This window comes from Triticum aestivum, chromosome 4B (genome assembly GCF_018294505.1).
Source record: "Triticum aestivum cultivar Chinese Spring chromosome 4B, IWGSC CS RefSeq v2.1, whole genome shotgun sequence".
Taxonomy (NCBI): domain Eukaryota; kingdom Viridiplantae; phylum Streptophyta; class Magnoliopsida; order Poales; family Poaceae; genus Triticum; species Triticum aestivum.
Window position 1 is genome coordinate 343,824,269 of NC_057804.1, and position 20,683 is coordinate 343,844,951.

The 20,683-nt window shown below is 48.8% G+C and overlaps 1 protein-coding gene and 1 long non-coding RNA gene across 3 annotated transcripts; both read left to right on the top strand.

The window, feature by feature from the left end:
- The first annotated feature begins 4,524 nt into the window (after positions 1-4,524).
- LOC123092133 (30S ribosomal protein S5) lies at positions 4,525-10,721 on the top strand. Its single transcript, XM_044513817.1, has 2 exons — positions 4,525-5,354; positions 10,243-10,721. Exons 1-2 carry the CDS (start codon positions 4,639-4,641, stop codon positions 10,490-10,492), a joined length of 966 nt encoding a protein of 321 aa, XP_044369752.1. The 5' UTR covers positions 4,525-4,638; the 3' UTR covers positions 10,493-10,721.
- A 1,925-nt stretch (positions 10,722-12,646) lies between these two features.
- Positions 12,647-15,268, top strand: LOC123092134 (uncharacterized). Of its 2 annotated transcripts, none has more exons than XR_006444284.1 (5): positions 12,647-13,079; positions 14,190-14,349; positions 14,473-14,535; positions 14,629-14,700; positions 14,990-15,268. It is a non-coding gene; the product is annotated as an uncharacterized lncRNA (long non-coding RNA). The 2 variants fall into 2 exon arrangements; XR_006444283.1 differs by having other exon boundaries at positions 12,653-12,961.
- Positions 15,269-20,683: the final 5,415 nt, after the last annotated feature.

Genomic DNA, 20,683 nt, shown 5'->3' on the forward strand with positions numbered 1-20,683 from the left:
GGATAAATTCCGTCAGTAAGTTGGTCAGATGCCGCCGAATCGAACTTTTCCAGTGCAACCACATTTGCCGGTATGGGACGGCCCTAACGCGGTCTATTGTCGTGCCTCTCGCCGGTGCCTCCAACGAGGGAAGGTTATGGGCGCGCGCTACCCTGATCAGGTAGGCGGACATAAGCCTTGTGTACCCGGTTTTGATTTTGCGCGAGGGTCCCGGAGTGGATCGGGCCACGACGGTGGTCGTTGTGTTTGGAGGTAGACACGGGGCCACCCATGACTAGCCCAGTGGGGAGTGAGTCAGAGTGGCCGGGAGAGTGTCATGGCAGTAGATCGGTTTTGTCGGAATGCCGTTGGTCCACCCGAATGGGAGTGCGAGGCCATGGGTTCTGTGGTGTGGGTACAGTGCGCTACCTCTGCAGAGTGTGTGTGTTTAATCTATCGATAGCCACGTCCTCGGTCATGGGCATGAGTTCGTACTAGGGCACACCGTTCGATCAACACTCACCTGACGGAATGACGTATAGTTGATGGATATGTGGATATTTGGAGCAGTACAGATTGGCCAAGTATTGGTCGGGTTGTGATCGCTGTAAGGATCACGGGCCATTTGTTGGTCGGGTTGTGATCGCCGTAAGGATCACGGGCCATTTATTGGTCGGGTTGTGATCGCCGTAAGGATCACGGTTACAGTTTGGTTCTGATCACGAGGTGATCGAGATGGTATATTGCTTGGACGGTTAGCCAAGAGAGATATGGTTATGGAGATCGGAGATGGTGATTTATCAGTATTGTAGTAGTTTCATATCAGGCTTAGTAGTTGCTGTTGTATCATGGTAGCTGTTAATTTAATTAACCTGCTTAATGCTATGTTGTTGTCTTGCCTTGATGTTTTTGGTTGTTGTGAGCTTGCAAGTACACTCAATGTACTGACCTAGCGTGTCATGCCAGATTGCAGGTGATGTCGTGATTGCTTGATTGCTTGTCGTGGTTTCCGTTCGTGCGAGCTAGATCGTGTCCCAGCCAGAGTCCCTGCGGAGTGGAGTTCACCACCTTCATCGTTGTTCCGCTGCTAGAAGATTTCAGCTGCTACGAGTTGTTCCGCTGCTAGCATAGAGCAAGTGTAGTATCGTAGGCGTAGTGTCGCCGTGCTGATGTGAACCTTTGTAACATCAGACCTTTGTATTTATTCTTGTAATAAGAGCTGGTTTGTTCGATGTCAAGCAGTGCCGTATTCCAGAAGACTTCTCCTCGATCTCTGGGTTGGAATACGGGGCGTTCCGGTTTCTCTGAGCCGGGGTGCCACACTACATGGGCGGCTAGAGCAGCCCGGCGCTCGGTGCGAGCTCGGCGAGCGTCTGCCATGGATGCGACGAAGCGATGGGGCACATATTAGCAGAGAAAAGATTCCGGCGCACCCCTACCTGGCACGCCAAATGTCGGATATGGGGTTCCGGCAAAACCCTTAAGGTTCGAACTCTGGGGTGTGCACGAAGATCTTCTCCCTACCGAAACACGCCCACAACCTTGCCGCGATTCTAAGCTAGAGCGATGAACAACACAAGAGACATGAGGTTTATACTGGTTCGGGCCACCGTTGTTGTGTAATACCCTAATCCAGTGTGTGGTGTGGTGGGTTGCCTCTTGGGCTGATGATGAACAGTACAGAGGAAGAAGAGCCTCGCGAGGAGAGGTGTTCTTGTGGTGGTGTGGATGAGCTAGGTTCGGGTCAGATCTCTTGGCTCTAGATGAGATGATGCCTTCCTACTGTGGTGGCTAGTTCTATTTATAGAGGCCCTGGTCCTCTTCCCAAATATTGAGCGGGAAGGGAGCCAACAACAGCCATTTTGAAAGGGGACAGCTAGTACAAGCTATCCTGACTAAAGGTGGTCTTCGACTGCCAAAGGCACTGGTGATGCCACCGTCTTGGGCTCCACGGTGACCTCCATCCTGCCGTCCTGCTGGTCTTGGTCTTGTTGCACCGATATGGAAACCTTTGCCTGATGCCTCGGTACTCCGCACCTGCGCTTGCCCCCTTTGCACCAAAGAGGAAACGAGGACACTACGCAGGCTGGCGCTCGCCTGGCGCCCGCCTGGTCTTGATCGTCATGGCTTGCGTCATGAGCACCTCGCGAGGCACCCCTTGCCTTGATCTCTCCGCCTCCTCACGAGCCTACCTAGTGAGGCTGCCCCTGGGGAGGCCTTGCGTCGTCCGCCCCGCGAGGCTTGGCCCCTCGCGACGTTCTTGAGCTTGGGTTGATGAAGACGGGCCGTACTGGGCTACCGGTTGAGCCACACTACAGGCCGCAGGCAGGCAGGTCTAGGGACCCCCGTTCCCAGAATGCCGACACAACCGTTACCATTCATGGGTTGAAGTCTCCATCAACGTGGATGTACGATAGCACCACCTATCAGAACCCCGGCAAAAAACTCCGTGTCATCATTGTGTTTACACACTCCAACCCCATCCCTTTACTTTCTTGCAACTAGCATGCTTTGCTCTTTCCATTGCTTATACTCTTGCCATGCTTGCTTGAAATGTATTGTGAATGCTCAAACTTGTGCTAAAACTCCACCTCAACTTGAAGAACTTAAAAACTGCTACTTTTGCTTGTTGAGGGTCTAATCACCCCCCTCTAGACACCTCTTTTCGATCCTTTCACTTTGTCAAAGAAAGTAAACTCTAGAGGAGCACAAGTGCCTTCATTTGGTCATATGGCATATCATACACCCCCTATGCAATTGCAAAGTTTTGACAACTCATTGTTGAAACAACCTAAAAAGCATTAGGGGCATCCGATGAAGAGTGGATTGAAATTTGTAGGAAAAAGTTCAAAGCTCACCAGGCCGCAACATGAGCCGAAAGCCTTGCGAATTAACAAACACAATATGAGTGGTCTAGTTAATAATTATAATCCAGTTATTGAAAAATCGGAATAAAATACTACATGTGCCGAATCTACTAAAGAAAAAATAAGAATACAAGGTGTTGGGGAGCTATCTGAAAGCAGAACAAAGTATCATTCAAGTTGCACCATTCGAAAAGTTTTAATCCCTTATGTAATTCAAATAGAAGTTAAAGCAACTCACAATAATAATACTTATCTATTTATTTATTAAATTTCCAAAATTTGGGAAATTTGAGAATGTAACACTCATAATTTCACCAAAACAGGATGTTAAACACCACATTAAAAATAGAAGTGATTCATTGCCCTACAAAGAAAACACCATGAATAAAATAAAATGCATTGCCCTACAATGCCATTTTTAGACATCTGATTGTCGCTTTTTGGTAGTAACCTTCATGTAGGGAAATTCCTTGGTTGCAACAACTTAGGTTTTGATGTATTCTAGGTACCAACAAGCGCCTTACACGCGGGACATGGACACACCGACTTTGCTCCCCATATCCACTACTTTGACTTCTGCTTTGGCGGCGACGGTCATGCGAGCGGCGTATTGATGAGTAGCGGCGAGGCAGGCTTCGGCCATGATGGCAGATTTGTTTTAAAGGAGGACTTCATCCTCGACCTTCTCAGAGTACACACACGTATCATCAACGTACAGAAGGGCAATGCACTCCTCGAGGATCTTGCCCGGGATGGGTTCACGCGGGTGCCTTGTTTCGACATGGCCGATGCAAGGTGGGTACGCGCGAAGATAGGTGGCAGAGAGGAAGATAGGTGACTCCGAGGAAGGCGAGAGCATCAACCGGTTTATATAAGCTACCGTGGGAAAAGGGCGTAGCCCGGCATGGAACATCGCGTGGAGAAGGTAAACAGGCGTTGGTGGGCGAGACATGCGGCTGCCATTCATGGGCTAGTATGCGGGTGACTGCGCCATTGGTAAGGTAGGAGGAAAGAGCTGAAACTTCACTCCAGCGTGTCCGATTATATCTGAAGTGCGCTCCGAAACAGCTCCACCCAACCTCCAAAGATGAAGGTTATGATGCTGTTTATGAAGTGCGCTCCGTAAATTTTGCAGCTAGATTCATTTTTTGAACCTGAACTCCATTAACGGGCACTGCTACGCGTCGGCCGGCGGAAACGTTGGATCGAGCGGAGTGAGCGGTCAAGTGTCACTCTTTACCATTACAACAAAGGCCGTGTTGCAGTAATTTTCTACAACACATGTCATGTTACAGAATTTTTTGCAAATAAAAGTTTTTTTTGCAAAAAAAATTGCAACCGAGATCTTGTTGTAGTTTTTTTTTTTTTTGCACATGAGGTCTTGTTGTTTTTTCCTGGCGACAGTCGTACGATGACGTATGACATCCCGCAACATCTGCCGTGTTTCGGTAATCTCCCGCGGGTTGCAAAAGTAGCAATGGTGTGTCGGAGTATTGCCTTGCGGTGGTGAGAAATCAACCGAAGAAAAGAAAAAAAAGATTTTGTGGGAGAGAATTAGAACTTGTGTGCAGATCAAGCAACCAGGCCCGCGTGGGCCGATGGCTCCAAGAGCGAGCCAGCCCGGCGGATTAATTTTGCAGCCCTGCCCAGATTCCTCGAGGATTAAACAGCGGATAACAGAAGAGGATAAGCCGAGCAACTCCCACATTGCCACCCCACCACTTCTCTGCTCCTCCGCTCCCTCGCGGCCTCGCCTCCCCTCGCCGGAGCATCACCCCAAGAACCTGCCAAAATGGCGGCCACCGCCACAGCCATGGCGATGGCCACCACTTCCACTGCCGCCCACGTTGTTCCCGCACTGTTCTCTTTCCTTCAACAGCGCCTCCGTCTCTGCCCCAAAGCCCGTATCTCCACCTCCCGCCGCCTCCTGCTCCCTGTCTCCAAGTTCTCCACCCGGGACGGTTCGGCCTCCTACCAAGAAGAGGATGAGGAAGGGGAGGCGGAGGATTCTGCGGAAGCCGCCTTCGGGGACGAGGACGACGAGAAGCCGCAGCCGGAGGCGGTATCCTCTACGGAGTTTCAGTTCGCGGCACCACCGGAGGGATACATCGAGCCGGCGCCATTCGACGAGTTGCCGCCGGAATCACCAGAGGACGTGGCAGCAGCCTACGAGTCGCTCTACGGGCCGGCCTTCAGCGGCGAGTCGTTGATGGGGAACAACGTGTTCGAGGTGAAAGTGGTGGACCCCGTCGACATGGACCGGGACCAGCGCCCCAACGACGAGTTCAGCGAGCGTGTCGTGCAGGTCAGCCGAGTCACCAAGGTCGTTAAGGGTGGGAGGCAGCTCTCCTACCGCGCCCTAGTCGTGGTCGGCGACATGAAGGGACACGTTGGTGTTGGCGTCGGCAAGGCCAAAGAAGTCTCAGAGGCCATCACCAAGGCTGCCATGAACGGCCGCCGCAATCTCGTTACAGTGCCACTAACCAAGTACTGCACCTTCCCGCACAGGTCAGTCACATCGCTAGTTGTTCTTGAATTGCATGAGGTGTGGGGCTTCTTTCATTCACATGATTTATAAAATGCAGGAATAGAAAAAACACAGGAATGTAATGACAATGTGATCTTCAATGATATACTCCCTCCGTTCCTAAATATAAGTCTTTTTAGAGATTTCACTATGGACTACATACGAAGTAAAATGAGTGAATCTACACTCTAAAATATGTCTATATACATCCGTATGTAGTTTGTAGTGGAATCTCTAAAAAGACTTACATTTAGAAACGGAGGGAGTAGGATTTTTTCTTTCTTTTGAAAAGGGGAGTACCCCGGCCTCTGCATCAAGCGATGCACCACCATATTATTAATCATATTATGATGAATACCACCCAACCAGTTTCCAAACAGATCAGGTATACTCGTTGGTGGTGGCAAATTGTACTACCTTTGTAAAGAAATATAAGAGTGTTTAGTTCTCTACTTTACTGATCTAAACACTCTTATATTTGTTTACGGAGGGAGTAGGTAATATGAATTGTGCGCCAAATCAAGTTAGTGAATGGCCATACAGAAATAAATGATGAATTGTTTCCTCTTGATGACAAAAACAACTCTTTTTGCTATCATGCCAATTACGTTTTGCAAGATTATCTTTGGTAAGAACTACGTACCTCCCTTTGGAAAAACCACATGAACACTTTAATCTTAGAAGGGACTTAAGTTTTCCAAATATGCTTCCTACGAAAATTGGCCCAGAATTCATAAGCTCCACATACATGGACTTCATGGTGAAGATCCCATTGGAAGTCAATCTGCATTGGAATGTATCTGGCATTTGATTTAGATTGATCGACATCAATCTACCAACTAAATGGATCCACTTAGTCCATTTTTCACCAATTGAATCTCTACGGAATTGAATGTTTAAAGCGCTGGCCCCAATATTAACTTCCAATGGATCCTTTAAAGGTTGGTGATGGCCAATCGACGAGCTTTTGGGAAGATACCTAGTTGGGTGACACTCCATTAGCTCTACAATACCCAACCCTTTACAATATCGTGCTCACAAAGGAGGCCTCGGTGGTAAGTACACACTTACTTTTAATTGAGGTTTTCAGTACCGAATCCACCTTAATCCTTAGGCCTACACAAAATGTCCCATTTAGCAAGTCTGTCCGCTTTTGCTCCTCACGTTGCCAGAAGAACCTAGACCGGTAAAAGTCTAGTCTTTTAAGCACCCCTTTGTGTATCTCAAAAAAGGAGGTCATGGACATCGGTAAGCAAGTAAGAACAACATTGATGAGGGTAAGTCGTCCTCCATATGACAAGAGCTTACCCTTCCAACTAAGAGTTTTTTCGAAGCAGTCTTCAATTATTTTTCATTCCTTGTCAGTGAGCTTGCGGTGGTGAATGGGGATTTTGAGGTATGTAATGGAAGGGACCCCACCTCACAACTAAACAGTTGCCTATACCGATTCTCCTCTTTGGCCATGCCAAAACAGAAGAGCTCACTTCTGTGCAAATTAATTTTTAGACTCGGAAGTTGTTCAAAAAGACAGAGGATCAACTTCATATTAATTGCTTTCTGAAGGTCATGTTCCATAAAAATGACCGTGTCATCCGCATACTGGAGATGGACAAACCCCCCTTGACAAGATAGTGATAAGGACCCCAACCTGACCATCCTCCTTAGCCCTTGCTTTGAGAATTAGCCAACATATTGCCACCATATTAAACAATATTTGCGACAATAGGGTCACCTTGCCTCAAGCCCTTCTGGGTTTGGACATAATGACAGATGTCATCCTTAACCATAACTCCAACACCTGTTTTGAAACGTAAGTCGACATTTGTTGCCTCCATTCGGGATTAGTATATGAAGTGATGAAAATTTCCCTATTAAAGCTAGTACAATTAAATCCTACGGAAAAATTACTATGGATTGTAACCCTACTAATCAACCAACCCATGCACGAAAAAAATCCTAGTTATTAGAATCCTCCAAAATTTCTTTAGAAATCCTTTGAATCAAAGAGGCCGTAAGTTTGTTTGGTTCAAGGTTAACTTGGCACAACTAAGCAGGCTTAGGCAAAACTGTTGCAGAACATTCCCACAGTTAAGCGCTTAGGCAAAATTGTCGCAAGCCACAACAGTGGTGATCAAGTATCAACCAACACATGCCTGAGAAATTCGTAGAACGAGTTCTATGGAAAACGTAACATTCTCTCAATTTACCACACATTGCAGATGCAATTGTTGTGCTATTACTAATTAGTTGCCTACTAGGGAGCGTCATTCTTGGACAAGTCAGCAATAGTTAAGCTCTGGCATGCATTCCTGGAATTCTACCTACATGGATCATTTTTCTTGTTGTATACAGAGCTAATGGTGATTGATTCAGTTACTGCCATTAGCTTAAACTTGCAATCGTATACGTGCAATGCACTTGTTAGCAAGCGTAAATTGAGCCACACATACCTCAACATTCAACCGGCAAATAAAACACATGCACATGATTTATTTATTTCTCGAACACGCAGAAGAGCTGAGTATCATTTCATTAAGAAGAAAGAAAAATGTACAAGGAAGAGGGAGAAAACTCCCTCAACCCAACACACCCGACTCATCTGCAGAACACAACCAAACACACGGCATGACTCATGAAAGACAAATAATTCTTGGCTTGCCCCCCACACATGAAATGGTAAACGACCAGCCCCCAGAACATGGGGTTACACGTTTAGGGTGAATGAGCAACTCATGGAGCCCCACTGCTCCAGCGGAACACCACAGGGCACTCTCATTTGCGGTTTGCCACAGCTTGCAGGACCACCGTGCGACCAGTATAATAACAATCATCCAAATTGATTTTGGACGACTGTTGGATGGGAATTATGAAACCGTCCACAGGTTCCAGTGCTTCCAAATCATTTCATATGCCTAACTTTTGGACGACTGTTTGATGAGAATTATGAAATCACAATAATTATTTTTCGATGGATGACATGGAAATATCATACTCAGCTCGTAGTATAGATATAGATTTTATGCATGAGCTTAATAGTGTTTATTATCTTGTCATTGGACAAGAATTTGGAAGCACTAAATATTGAAGCAAATCCCAATCCCGAGTAAATACCTCTGTTTCAATATATGACATATGTGTTTTCAATGTTCCTCTTGTTTCGATGGTCCAATGGCAAACCTTTACAATAGCGTATTTTAATTTCTCTGTTGGTATTGAATATTGATGGAGTGATTTTTCGCATAGCACAGCATGACCTTTACAAACCTTTCATGAGTTATTATTTAGAATATGTTTTAGATAAATATTGTTTATCTTCCATCTGTCAAGCATTGCATGATTTAGAAAATTTTATACAATAATTTTGAAGTTTCAAATAATGAAGATCAACTCAACCTTTAGTTAGTTACTCCAGATTTGCTTTCATACATGTGTTTTGAATATTTTCCTATTTGCCTGAGCCAATTGTAAACCTTCAGAATTTCTTAGTTGAAATTTCCTGCTCTGTCATAAAGTGTTGTGTCATCATCTAAAAAAGTCATGGTGTCATTAAGTGCATCATCACGCTGCTGGAGTAGATTTTACTTTGCTGGCTTGTACAGGTAATCATAGAAAGCATACTTGAGAAAAAATATTTATGTTTCACACTAGAGGAGTTTTTGACTTGAAATATTAACACTGCAAGAATTCGCTCCAGGCTTTCCAGCATAATCAATTGGATTATTCTAACCTAGTTAGCGCAGTCGCTTCATGGCACTGCTATCTCTACTAGTATTGCTGCTCATCTCGAACACCACAATAACTATCTCGTTTGCCTTGACTTCACCTCGTCTGTGGAGAACAGAAAGGTAAGCAAGCATGGAGAGAGGTAGTAAAGTTCTTGCAGTATGCTGGAGCTGGATTAGTCAAGCTGTATCTTTGCGGAAGCCAATACATCTTTTTTCTTCTCTCTTCCTTTCCCCATATATGATCAGAGTATTACGAGAATCAAATGCCTTTCTAACTGGGGTCATCAACATCTTCCTACGATTGTATCCTGCATCTTGAATATATGCCGGAATGTGTTCCGAATTGACAATTCTCTAAAAAAGGGCAGCCTGGTGCATGTAGCTCCCGCTTGCGCAGGGTCCGGTGAAGGGTCCGACCACTTTGGGTCTATTGTACGCAGCCTTTCCCTACATTTCTGTAAGAGGCTGTTTCCAGGACTTGAACCCGTGACCTCATGGTCACAAGGCAGCAGCTTTACCACTGCGCCAAGGCTCCCCTTCGAATTGACAATTCTCTAAGCACAGGACAAATATATCTGATGTGATTGCTCCTTACCATGAACTGTGCTCCATTGAATCGACATAGCTTATAGATATTGTGGAATTGCTTGACCAAGTTCTATAATACATAGGAGTACATAGCATGTTCTATTTGGAAATATGCTTATGTTTGTTGTACTTTCTAACTTCTATAAATTGTGTATCTTATACCACAAGGGCACCATATCTGTTATGTAGTACTACCTCCGCCCCAAATTATAAGATGCTTTTGGTAGGCTAAAGCCTACCAAAAAAGTCTTATAATTTGGGACAGAGGAAGTATTTGATTAATCTACAATACATTGAATTTCTAGGAATTCTTCTTTCATCTGATAATTGCAGTAGATAGGAGTATTCCAAAAGTAAGTAGAGCCTTTGGTCTCACTAGCTGTTCACGTAGAAATATATGACTGTAAGCCTGTGCTCTGTTGTTATAGTAATATGAACCCATTTTCTCCTCTTCCTGTTGAACAACTCACTCTATTAGTCTATTTACAAGAAGGTTGAACGTTTGTAGCCATTCTGAGAACTATTTCCTGTTTATTTATTCTTGTACCGCAAACAGAGCTGAGGCGAACTATGGAGCAGCGAAGGTCATGCTGAGGCCTGCTTGCCCTGGATCTGGTGTCACTGCAGGTGGAGCTGTGAGGGTTGTGCTGGAGATGGCTGGAGTAGAAAATGCTCTTGGGAAGCAGCTGCGAAGCAAGAACCCCCTCAACAATGCAAGGGCTACAGTCAAGGCGACGCAGATGATGAGACAGTTCTCAGACGTCGCTGCAGAGCGTGGACTTCCAATGGAGGAGTTATGGAAATGATAAAACAAAATCATTCAACTGCCTGACGGAATTCTTTTCTTTTTCTCTACTGTATTTCTTGAGTTCGTTTTCTGTTGTATCTATATATTGGGATAAATAGGGGTGCAAATGGGGGTACCCTTTGGGGGTGCTCTATGTGACTTCTGAAAATTCAGTTCACTTGGTTGAACTAAGGTGGGTCGGACTTTGCACACGTATGGACGATTGTTCGTCAAGTTTTCTTCCTTAATCTCCTCTTGCGTTGTAGTAGAAAATTAAGTTGGTCTCCCAATACATGCAGCAAATCTACAAAATTGTTCTTTTTTCTGGTTACTGAGTTTGTTACAGATTGATAAAGCATGAACAAGAATATGAACTGGGCATCGTGATGCTATCCCTGATCTGCACTGCCAGAAGAAGCACAAAATATTTTTTAATTATTATTATTACATCGCCGCCTGAATACAAGAGAAATGATGCAGAGCAAAAATTTGTATCTACCTGACTACACGTGTGTCCCGTGGAGATTTGACTATCGAAACCAGAGATCCTCCGTACAAATGCTGGCAATACTTATGCTCAGGATGGATGCCTTTCCAAGGGTTGAATATATTGTGCATGTATATTGTGTTGTAGGCCCACCTTCTAGTTTTTCTGTGTAGTTGAGGTTGTGGCCCCCCATCTTGTACCTCATATATACGTGTCTGGTGCACCCGATCAATGCATTGAGTGTTGCACGGTCCAAACCTCATCTTTCGCATGGTATCAGTTTTGCTCGTCATCCTAACCTAACCCTAGCCCCTGCCGCCGCCGCTGCGCCTCCACCGTGCCGCCGCCGCCGCTTTCTCACGCCGCCACACACTGCTACCCTCTAGCCGCCGCCGTCGCGTGTCGTAGCCACCACCTGCCGGCGCTCCCTACAGCCGCCGTGCGTCGCAGCCGCCACCCGCCGTCGTCGCCGCTCCTTACAGCCGCCGCCGCCATGCGTCGCAGCCACCACCCTCCCTCTTCCGCTTCCGCTACCCCTCTCCTACCCGTAACCCTAACTGCCTCTCGCCCCGACCCGCCCCTTCTTCCCTGCCCCGGTCCGGATGTCACCCTCGTTCGTGATCTCAACATCTAGGAGCGCGTCCCGGTGGTTCTTGATCAATCCACCACCTCCTACTCCGCTTGGAAGCGGTATTTCTCCTTGGTGTTTCACGAGTACTTGATCCATGGCCACATTGATGGCACCGTGTGTCGACGTCCTGGACTTGGGGGTATCCAGTCCTGTCTGCCTGCAGCTCACCACGTGGCTCCATCGACGGCCTGGTGCAGCCCAGCTTCGACATCAACACCACAAGACCCTCGCGAGGGGTCAAGCCTCGTGAGGCGGACAATGCCAAGCCCCCCGAAGGAGCTGTCCTCCTTAGGAGGGCTCCTGAGGGGCGGAGAGATCTATGCAACTACCTCATGAGGCTCAGCTGACATGAGCCATGACGACCAAGGCCAGGCAGGCGCCAGGCGGGTGCAGAGCGCAGATTTCCTCTTCGATGCAAGGGCAGCAAGCCACATGCACGGAGTCCTGAGGAATCAGCCAAAGGCTCTCATTCTGGTGCAACAAGACCAAGACCGCCAGGACGGCAGGACGGCAGGACGGAGGTCATCACCGATCCCACCGCGGTGTCACGACCAGAGGCTTTTCGCAGGCGAAGACTACTTTTGTCAGGATAGACTGTACTACTTGTCCCCTTTCAAATCCCGCCATTGTGGAATCCCTTCCCGCTCATATTTGGAAAGAGGACCAAGGCGACTATATATAGGACTTAGCCACCACCATTGGAGGGGGACCGAAACTAGAGCAAGTAGAGCACCACACCAGCTCACTACTAGGAAAATGCTTATACATAGAAGTTTACCAGTAGCGTTTGTTTGTGTCCCCACGCTACTAGTAATTACCAGTAACGCTGTGTACAAAGCACACTATTGGTATGGCTTAGCAGCAGCCTTGATTTCTTTTGGACACGCTACTGATAAATAATTCTCGACCGTGCCCTGCGGACAAACAAGAACAATAGCGTGGGTCGTAAACCTACGCCACTGCTAATTGGACAACCGTAGCGCCGTTAAGACACCCTGCGCTGCCGCTAGCACAGTCCGTCAGTCCCCCACCAGACCACCCCCGATCCATTACCCACCCCACCAACCGTCCCATGACGAGTGCACCCCCACACCGCACCCATCCCCGATCCAGATTCCATCCACCTCCTCTTCTCTCCTCTGCCACCAGGAGACCCGCCTCCTCCTCTGCCTCTCCGCACCTCTCGCCACTTTGCGCCTCCTCCTCCTCCTCTCTCCTCCCCCCTCTCGCGGACGGGGGAGCGGAGACGTTCCGGGAGGGAGGGGTCGATGTGTGCCTGGTGGGCGGAGGGGAGGATGGGGAATCTGCGTGCCGACCTCGACGAGCAGATCGAGCAGCTCCTGCAGTGCAAGCCCCTCGTGGAGCCCGAGGTGCCCCTCGTGTCTCCTCCTCCAGGCTGTTTTGAGTCCTGGGTGCTTGATTTGCGTGTTTCTGGGGCGGGTCAGGGTGGATTCCGGCAGATCTGCGGCCGGCAGGCTGGATGCATCGGTTGTCTCCCTTCACTTAATTGAAAAGAATGAACCTTTGGTGCTGTACTAGGTTGCTAGCGATTGAATGTCTGAGCTGGTGCATTCATTCTGTGCGTGAATTGTTTTGTTTGCTACTGATTTCCATGTACTGTACTAGAGTATTCTGAATGATTGCTGGCGTAATTGTGTGCACTGTTTGTAGGAATTCTTGTAAGGTAGCATAAGAGGCATGCATAAGAGAGAGGTTCTTATAGATGTTGATATAGTTGGTCTTGACCTGCATTTTGGGCCCTGACCAATTGGACCAAAATGCGTACTAATTTGAGGTTATTCTTGGTGCTTAGAAGAATTTGCTATCAGGTTGCTTGGTAATGACTTATCATCACTTTATAAACATTTCTTTTGCGTTTAATCCCGCCACTAATGCCTCCTTGACCGTCGATGTCTCGTCTCGGCCGTGCTTATGCGTAGGCGCCGCCAGCGCCGCATGCAAGTTAGCCTGTCAGCAGCAAGGGCAATCTGCCCACGCTCTCCCCACTGGGAATTTAATCTTGCTATACTGAAGTCCAACTCTTTGATTATGCGTTTTCAGTGTAGATTTTGTCATGTTAACTAGTTGGAGTAAGTTCTAATTAGGTCACAGATTTTGTACTAAATAAAAAGTGTTGTTTAGAGACAGTGATGGTTAAGGGAAAAATCATTGATTTTACATTTTGTACCACAAGTACTTAGCGTGCATTTTCTACTTTGAGATTATTTACAGAAGCTACATCGTAAAAAAAATGGAAGGTGTTTTTCTATCCAATCAGTTGTAGCTAGTAAGCATAGAGTAAAATAACAGCTGAAGATTTTCTTATGCAATTTAGGAGTGGAAAGAAACAAATAGCTGATCTGCAGTGATTAACTCACTACTTCAGAGTTAATTAGTGTTTCGGTACAATTTCTTTTGTTATGAAGTAGCTTATATATAATTGAAGTGATTCTGCTTTTATGGATGGATGCTCGTAGGTTTTTATGGACTAAAATTCTGTCAACGTATACCACTAAAATCTTCTAAATGAATATTACTTCATTTCTTGTAACTGAATATTTCTTCAGCTTTGGGGTATAATTCTTGTGCAATGGGCAGATTTAGATGACACTTAGAAGGTGCCGCTGGGTTCTACAAGAGCGAGACAGGCGGGTCGTCCAAGCCCGAGTCACATGGGACGTCCGACTGCCCGCGCGGGGGAGGGGGGTCCAGCAGCAAGTGCACCCGCGCCGCCGAGGTGCACAACCCCTCCAAGAAGGTGGTGTCCCGGTTCCCCGTCGTCAGCCATTTTCCCCTGAGTTTCACGCCGCTTTTCTGCTCTTCTCGCCCTGTTTTCTTGGCTGATCATTGCTTGCTTGCTTGCTTGATTGGGGTGTAGCAGTGGAGGAGCAGGATCAATGAGAAGATGAAGGCATTGCAGAGCCTGATACCCAATTCCAACAAGGTCGGCACCACAAAACCATCTACTGTACCACTTTGTTTTTCTTCGTCCCTGAATTCGGGGCTACTGAGTTTGGTTGTGCTTGTGTGGTTACAGACTGACAAGGCATCCATGCTTGACGAGGCCATACTCATTGAGTATCTGAAGCAACTGCAGCTCCAAGTACAGGTCAGTAAATGCATGTCTCAATGGCTAGTTGATGTAGAGACTAACTTGCTAGTGCATTTATTTTAACTGATGGTCCAAAATGCAAACATTGACGCAAGAGCTTTAATGTGGGTGTTTTCTTTATTGATTCTTTATCCTATCCATAGGTAATTTTGGGGCAAATTTTAGTGCATATTCTCATTGTATCAGAATTTTATTACCAATCTCCTGTATCATCTAAGCTTATGCTTCCTCTCCATTTATTCACTATATCTATATGCCTTGCTGATGCTCATTTCCATTGCTGCAGGATAATGAGATGTTGAAGGGGCAGAGTGAATCCATGACACTGCAGTGTAGTTGCACCGTTCCGTTGAATATTACTCAGGAATAAGGACATTTCACTGGCAGATTAGCTCTATTTTTCCTTTCATTTTTCTTTATTATTGGAGTGAGAACAAGTAGAATGAGGAACTGTGTAATAGTAGACACGACAACTATGTGATGGTAGAATAAGAATAAGGACATTTCCATCGCTATTGTGTTTTTGGAATTGTATGCACAAATGGAATTGATCAATTTTTTTTAATTCCTAATTAGCTACTAGTAGCGTGGGGGTATTATAGAAGTGCTACTACTATTGGTGTGGAATACTAATAGCGCGGGTCACTAGCGCTACTGGTATGTCTATTTAGTAGTAGCATGGGGGTAAAACAAGCGCTACTGCTAAAAATTAGCTGTAGCACCGTAGCAGTAGCGCGGGTACCTGCGCTACTGCTAGTCCAAAAACCAACGCTACTGCTAAGGTTTTTCCTAGTAGTGGCTCAAGAACACATCACCTCCTGAGGCCTGTTCATCCTTGTAACCAGTTCATCCATAGCCCCTCGAGGCAATCCACCACACCACACTGGAGTAGGGTATTACACCACAATGGTGGCCCAAACCAGTATAAATCTCTGTGTCTTTGTGTCTCTGTGAGCTCTTCGCGCTAGGCTAGGGAGGATCGCAAGTAGGCAGGCTGGACAGGTTGAGATCTCCGCACGCCCCCCAGTGTTCGAACCTCTCACGGGTTGCCGGACCCCAAAATCCGACATTTGGCGCACCAGGTAGGGGTGCATCGGATCTCCTCTTCCATCGACCAGTCCTCCTCCGCTCCACCGACGCCATGGCCGACGCCCCTAGAGCCCACGTCGAGCATTGGGTCGTCCAGACCTCCTCGGCGGCACCCACCGGCGAAGAAGACCTCCACTCTGCCCTGCTCGCGGCCCGCGTTCCGCCGGGGGCGACCGGCCGCGAGGGGCGCGCGGCGTAGCCTTCTCCTCTGGCGCCGCGCCGCAGCCGCGCAGCTGCGCGATCTGCGAGCTACGCTGCAGCAACTGCCCCGCACTCGCGCAGGGAACAAGCGAACATGCGGGCGGCGGTCATCGTAGACCGTGAGCTTCTGTGGTGCATGCTGCTTGAGAGCGGCCGCGACGCACTGCTGGGACAGGTCACTGAGCTGCTGGATGCGGCGTGCAGGGGGGCCGCGCCGTTCTACACCCTCCCCACGTTGCAGGCGATGGTGGGGGTGCGCGCTCATCCCCGACACAGCCGCGCGCCCTCTCCCAGGGACCACGGAGAGCCTCTCGACGCCAACCAGCCTCGTGGAGCAGCCCTCCCCGCCCAAACGTGCCCCCTCGGCATGGGGCTACTTCGGACGACACCACCAGGGGCCGCGTTGGAGTGCCGGCCCCTGGCCAGCAGGACCAGAGGATGGCAGAAGGGGGCAAGAACGTTAGGCGGCTAGGCGGCGCCTGATGATGTTATGTACCTAGGGTAGGGTCATGGACCTATCTAGGATACCATACCCAAGGACATCCTTAGACGAAGCTACCTTCCAGTCGACTAAGAGAGGCTCCACTCGACCAATAGAGACTCCACTCGACCGGCTAGAAGACACTCGACCATGAAGACTCACTCGACCAACAGAAGTTCAGGATCTACTCTGTATCCAAACGGTCTGTAATTAAGTAGTCTTAATGGTCATGATGATACTTTATGTAGGGCATTACCAGTAACGCCCGGCCTTAATGTACTTTAATCCTCTGCTACGTGGGTGGGCTGGGGTCCTGGCGTCCTCCATATAAGCCACCCCCTCCACTGGTAGAAGGGTTCGCACCCCTGTAATCCTTATACACATAAACCAGTCGACCGCCTCTGGGCTCCAAGACGTAGGGCTATTACTTCCTCAGAGAAGGGCCTGAACTCGTTAAACACTCGTGTGTACAACTACTCCATAGCTAGGATCTTGCCTCTCCATACCTACCCCCCATTCTACTGTCAGACTTAGAACCACGACAGTTGGCGCCCACCGTGGGGCAGGTGTCTTAGCAACTTTTTTGGAGAAGTTGCAATTTGTCCGATCGCCTTCATCATGGTTTCCGGCGGAGCTCTGGTCGAGGGCCGCGAGATCCGTCTCGGTGTGCTCGCTTTCATCGCCGACGACTCCGCTTGGCTCCAAGAGGCACCACTCGACATCGACGCGCTCCCCGTCCGCAGGGCGACGCACTTTCGGGCTTGTGTCCGTGGCGTCTTGCTGCGGCAGCCGTCGACCCCATACCGGTCGACTCCTGCGCCGTCCTCCCTTCCTGTCTCCCGCCAGCGCAAGCGCTCCGGTCGGTCGAGGCTCCAACTATGGGTGAGACACGCAGTGGCTCGCCAATCGGCCACCACCCAAGTCGCGGCAATTGAGCCCGACAAATCTCTCTACGGCCTGTTCGACTGGCTCCGTAGAGACTGCATCCGAGTGCGATAGCAGTGATCCAGCGGCGGAGGTCCTGATGGTCAACGGGCCTCGTAGTCCTCCTGGTTTCCCCCGCGACGACGGGATGGACGACGGGGGCGACCCCGCTCAAGCCCATGAAGAGTATCAGCCCGAGCCACTCACTTCTCAGCAGAGGGAAGAACGTCGCCGCCGGAACATGGATGCCCTGCATACTCCCATTGTAGGAGAAACTCCTGAGGCTCGTGCCCTGGAAGAGGCGCGTTTAGCCAACCTGGCTGAACGCACTCGACTGGAGAACCTCTAGCAAGCACTCGATGAGCGTGCGCGTCAACGAGTGACCAACTCCAACCGACGTCAGCTCTTTCCGCAACCGACTCAGGTATATCGAACCCCAATTCAGAATTTGGCAGCTGCAACCCGTATAGCGGAGTCAATTCAGCCCTCTCAGTCAGAGGCTGGAAGAGGCTTGATGCAGATCAGAGATTTGCTCCGGGCGGCAGGAGATCAGAATTCAGCTGTGTCACAGTCGCGCAACAGGATTCACAGTCGATCCGTCACTGTGAATACTGTTCAGTCGGCTCACAGTCCAAGATCACCTCCGAGGCGCGTGGGACGTGAAGGCCAGCAGGACCACTATGATGATCAATTTGATCGTGATGATAGGCGTCGAGTGCCCACTCCTCCCCCGAGAAGTGGGTCTAACGCCCATCGGCAGCAAGATGACAGACGCCAGCTCAGTGTTGGGCGGAGAGCTCCAGTCGACCCCAGAGAGCCAGGCTTTGACGCGAGATCCATCATCGTGCAAGGTTTGGTCGACCGGAACAGAGCTCATAGAGGTGGTCATGACAGAGATGTGCCCACAAGCAGCCGAGTCCATGTTTCAGGTCCAGAATGTTTTAGCAGAGCAATCAGAGCCGCAGTGATACCCCCCAACTTCAGGTTGGCGACTGGGGTGAGTAAGTTCACCGGAGAGTCTAAGCCTGAAACTTGGCTCGAAGACTACCGAGTGGCTGTTCAGATTGGTGGCGGTAATGATGAGGTGGCCATGAAACATTTGCCGCTTATGCTAGAGGGTTCGGCCAGGGCGTGGTTGAATCAGTTAGCTCCTAGCAGCATTTACACCTGGGAAGATCTTTCTCGAGTGTTCGTCAGGACGTTTGAGGGAACTTGCAAGCGACCTGCCGGATTGACTGAGCTGCAAGTTTGTGTACAAAAGTCGAGTGAAACACTGAGGGATTACATCCAGAGATGGATCACTTTGCATCATACTATAGAGAATGTGTCGGACCATCAAGCGGTCTGCGCCTTCAAGGATGGTGTCAAGAACAGAGAGTTGAGCCTGAAGTTTGGTCGAACTGGAGATATGAACCTGAGTCGGATGATGGAAATAGCCACCAAGTACGCCAACGGCGAAGAAGAGGACCGACTCCGGAGCGGCAAGTACAAGCCGAGTCAGTCAGATAAAGGAAACTCCAGTCGGAAGTAAAAGCGGAAGGCCGAGCCAGCTGCTCCTGGAGAGGCTCTGGCCGTGACTCAGGGCAAATTCAAAGGGAAGCCCAAAGGATCTTGGAACCCCAAGAAGGTAAAAGATAAGGAAGGTAATGACGTGATGGATCTACCGTGTCATATCCACACGAAGAAAGACGAAGAGGGTAACTTCATCTACCCAAAGCATACCACTCGCCAGTGCCGGCTCTTAATCCAGCAGTTTCAAGGGAAACAGCCGAAAGACAAAGAGAAGGAGTCGGACAAGGCTGAGGACAAGGAGGACAGTGATGGAGAGTACCCTCATGTCAACTCCACTCTGATGATTTTTGCTGATGTAGAGAGCAAAAGTCGACTGAAAGTGATCAACCGTGAGGTCAATATGGTCGCCCCGGCGACACCAAACTATCTGAGATGGTCGCAAACTCCCATTACTTTCGACCAGTCTGACCATCCTACTCACATTGCCACCCCTGGGAGGCAAGCGCTGGTGGTCGACCCAGTCGTCGAAGGCACTCGACTGACGAAGGTATTGATGGATGGCGGCAGTGGGTTGAATATACTGTATGCAGAGACGCTCAAGGGAATGGGCATTCCGATGTCCAGGCTCAGTTCCAGCAACATGAGTTTTCACGGAGTCATCCCAGGAAAGAAGGCTGAGTCACTCGGCCAAATAGCTCTGGATGTAGTGTTCGGCGACTCGAAGCATTTCCGCAAAGAGAAGCTGACATTTGAAGTCGTGGATTTCCGAAGCGCCTACCACGCTATTTTGGGAAGACCAGCCTACGCCCGCTTCATGGCTCGACCATGTTATGTGTACCTCAAGTTAAAGATGCCTGGCCCCAAAGGCGTGATCACCATCACTGGCAGCCGGAAGAAAGCAGAAGAGTGTTTCCAGAAAGGCTCAAAGATTGCGGATGACCAGATAACAGTGGTAGAGCTGGAGGAATACAAGAAGAATGCAGATCCGAGTGATTTACTGCGGGCCAAGAAGCCCGCCACAGAGTCAGCATTTCAGTCGTCCGGTGAGACGAAGCCAGTTCATATCCACCCGACTGACCCCAATGCAGCTCCGACCCATATTTCCACAACACTCGACTCTAAATAGGAAGAAGCGCTCATCCAGTTCCTCCGTGAGAACTGGGACATCTTTGCATGGAAGCCAGCTGACATGCCGGGTGTTCCCAGGGGGCTGGCTGAGCATCGCCTTAGAGTCGATTCAAAAGCAAAACCTGTTAAAGAACATCTTCGACGGTCCGCCGTTCAGAAGAAAAAAGCCATTGGCGAGGAGGTGGCTCGACTCCTTGCAGCAGAGTTCATCCGAGAGATATACCACTCCGAGTGGCTCGCCAATGTCGTCATGGTTCCCAAGAAGGACAATTCACTTCGTATGTGCATTGATTTCAAACATATCAATCGGGCCTGCCCGAAAGATCATTTTCCTCTCCCTTGCATCGACCAAATTGTCGACACGACCGCAGGGTGCGAGATATTGTCTTTTCTAGACGCTTATTCCGGGTATCATCAGATCCGTCTGTATGGGCCCGACGAAATCAAAACAGCTTTCATCACTCCATTCGGGTGCTTCTGCTATATCACCATGCCATTCGGCCTCAAGAATGCCGGAGCCACGTTCATGAGAATGATTCAAAAGTGCTTGCTCACTCAAATCAGTCGGAATGTGGAAGCGTACATGGATGATATCGTGGTCAAGTCACGAAAGGGTTCCGACCTGTTGACTGACTTAGCTGAAAC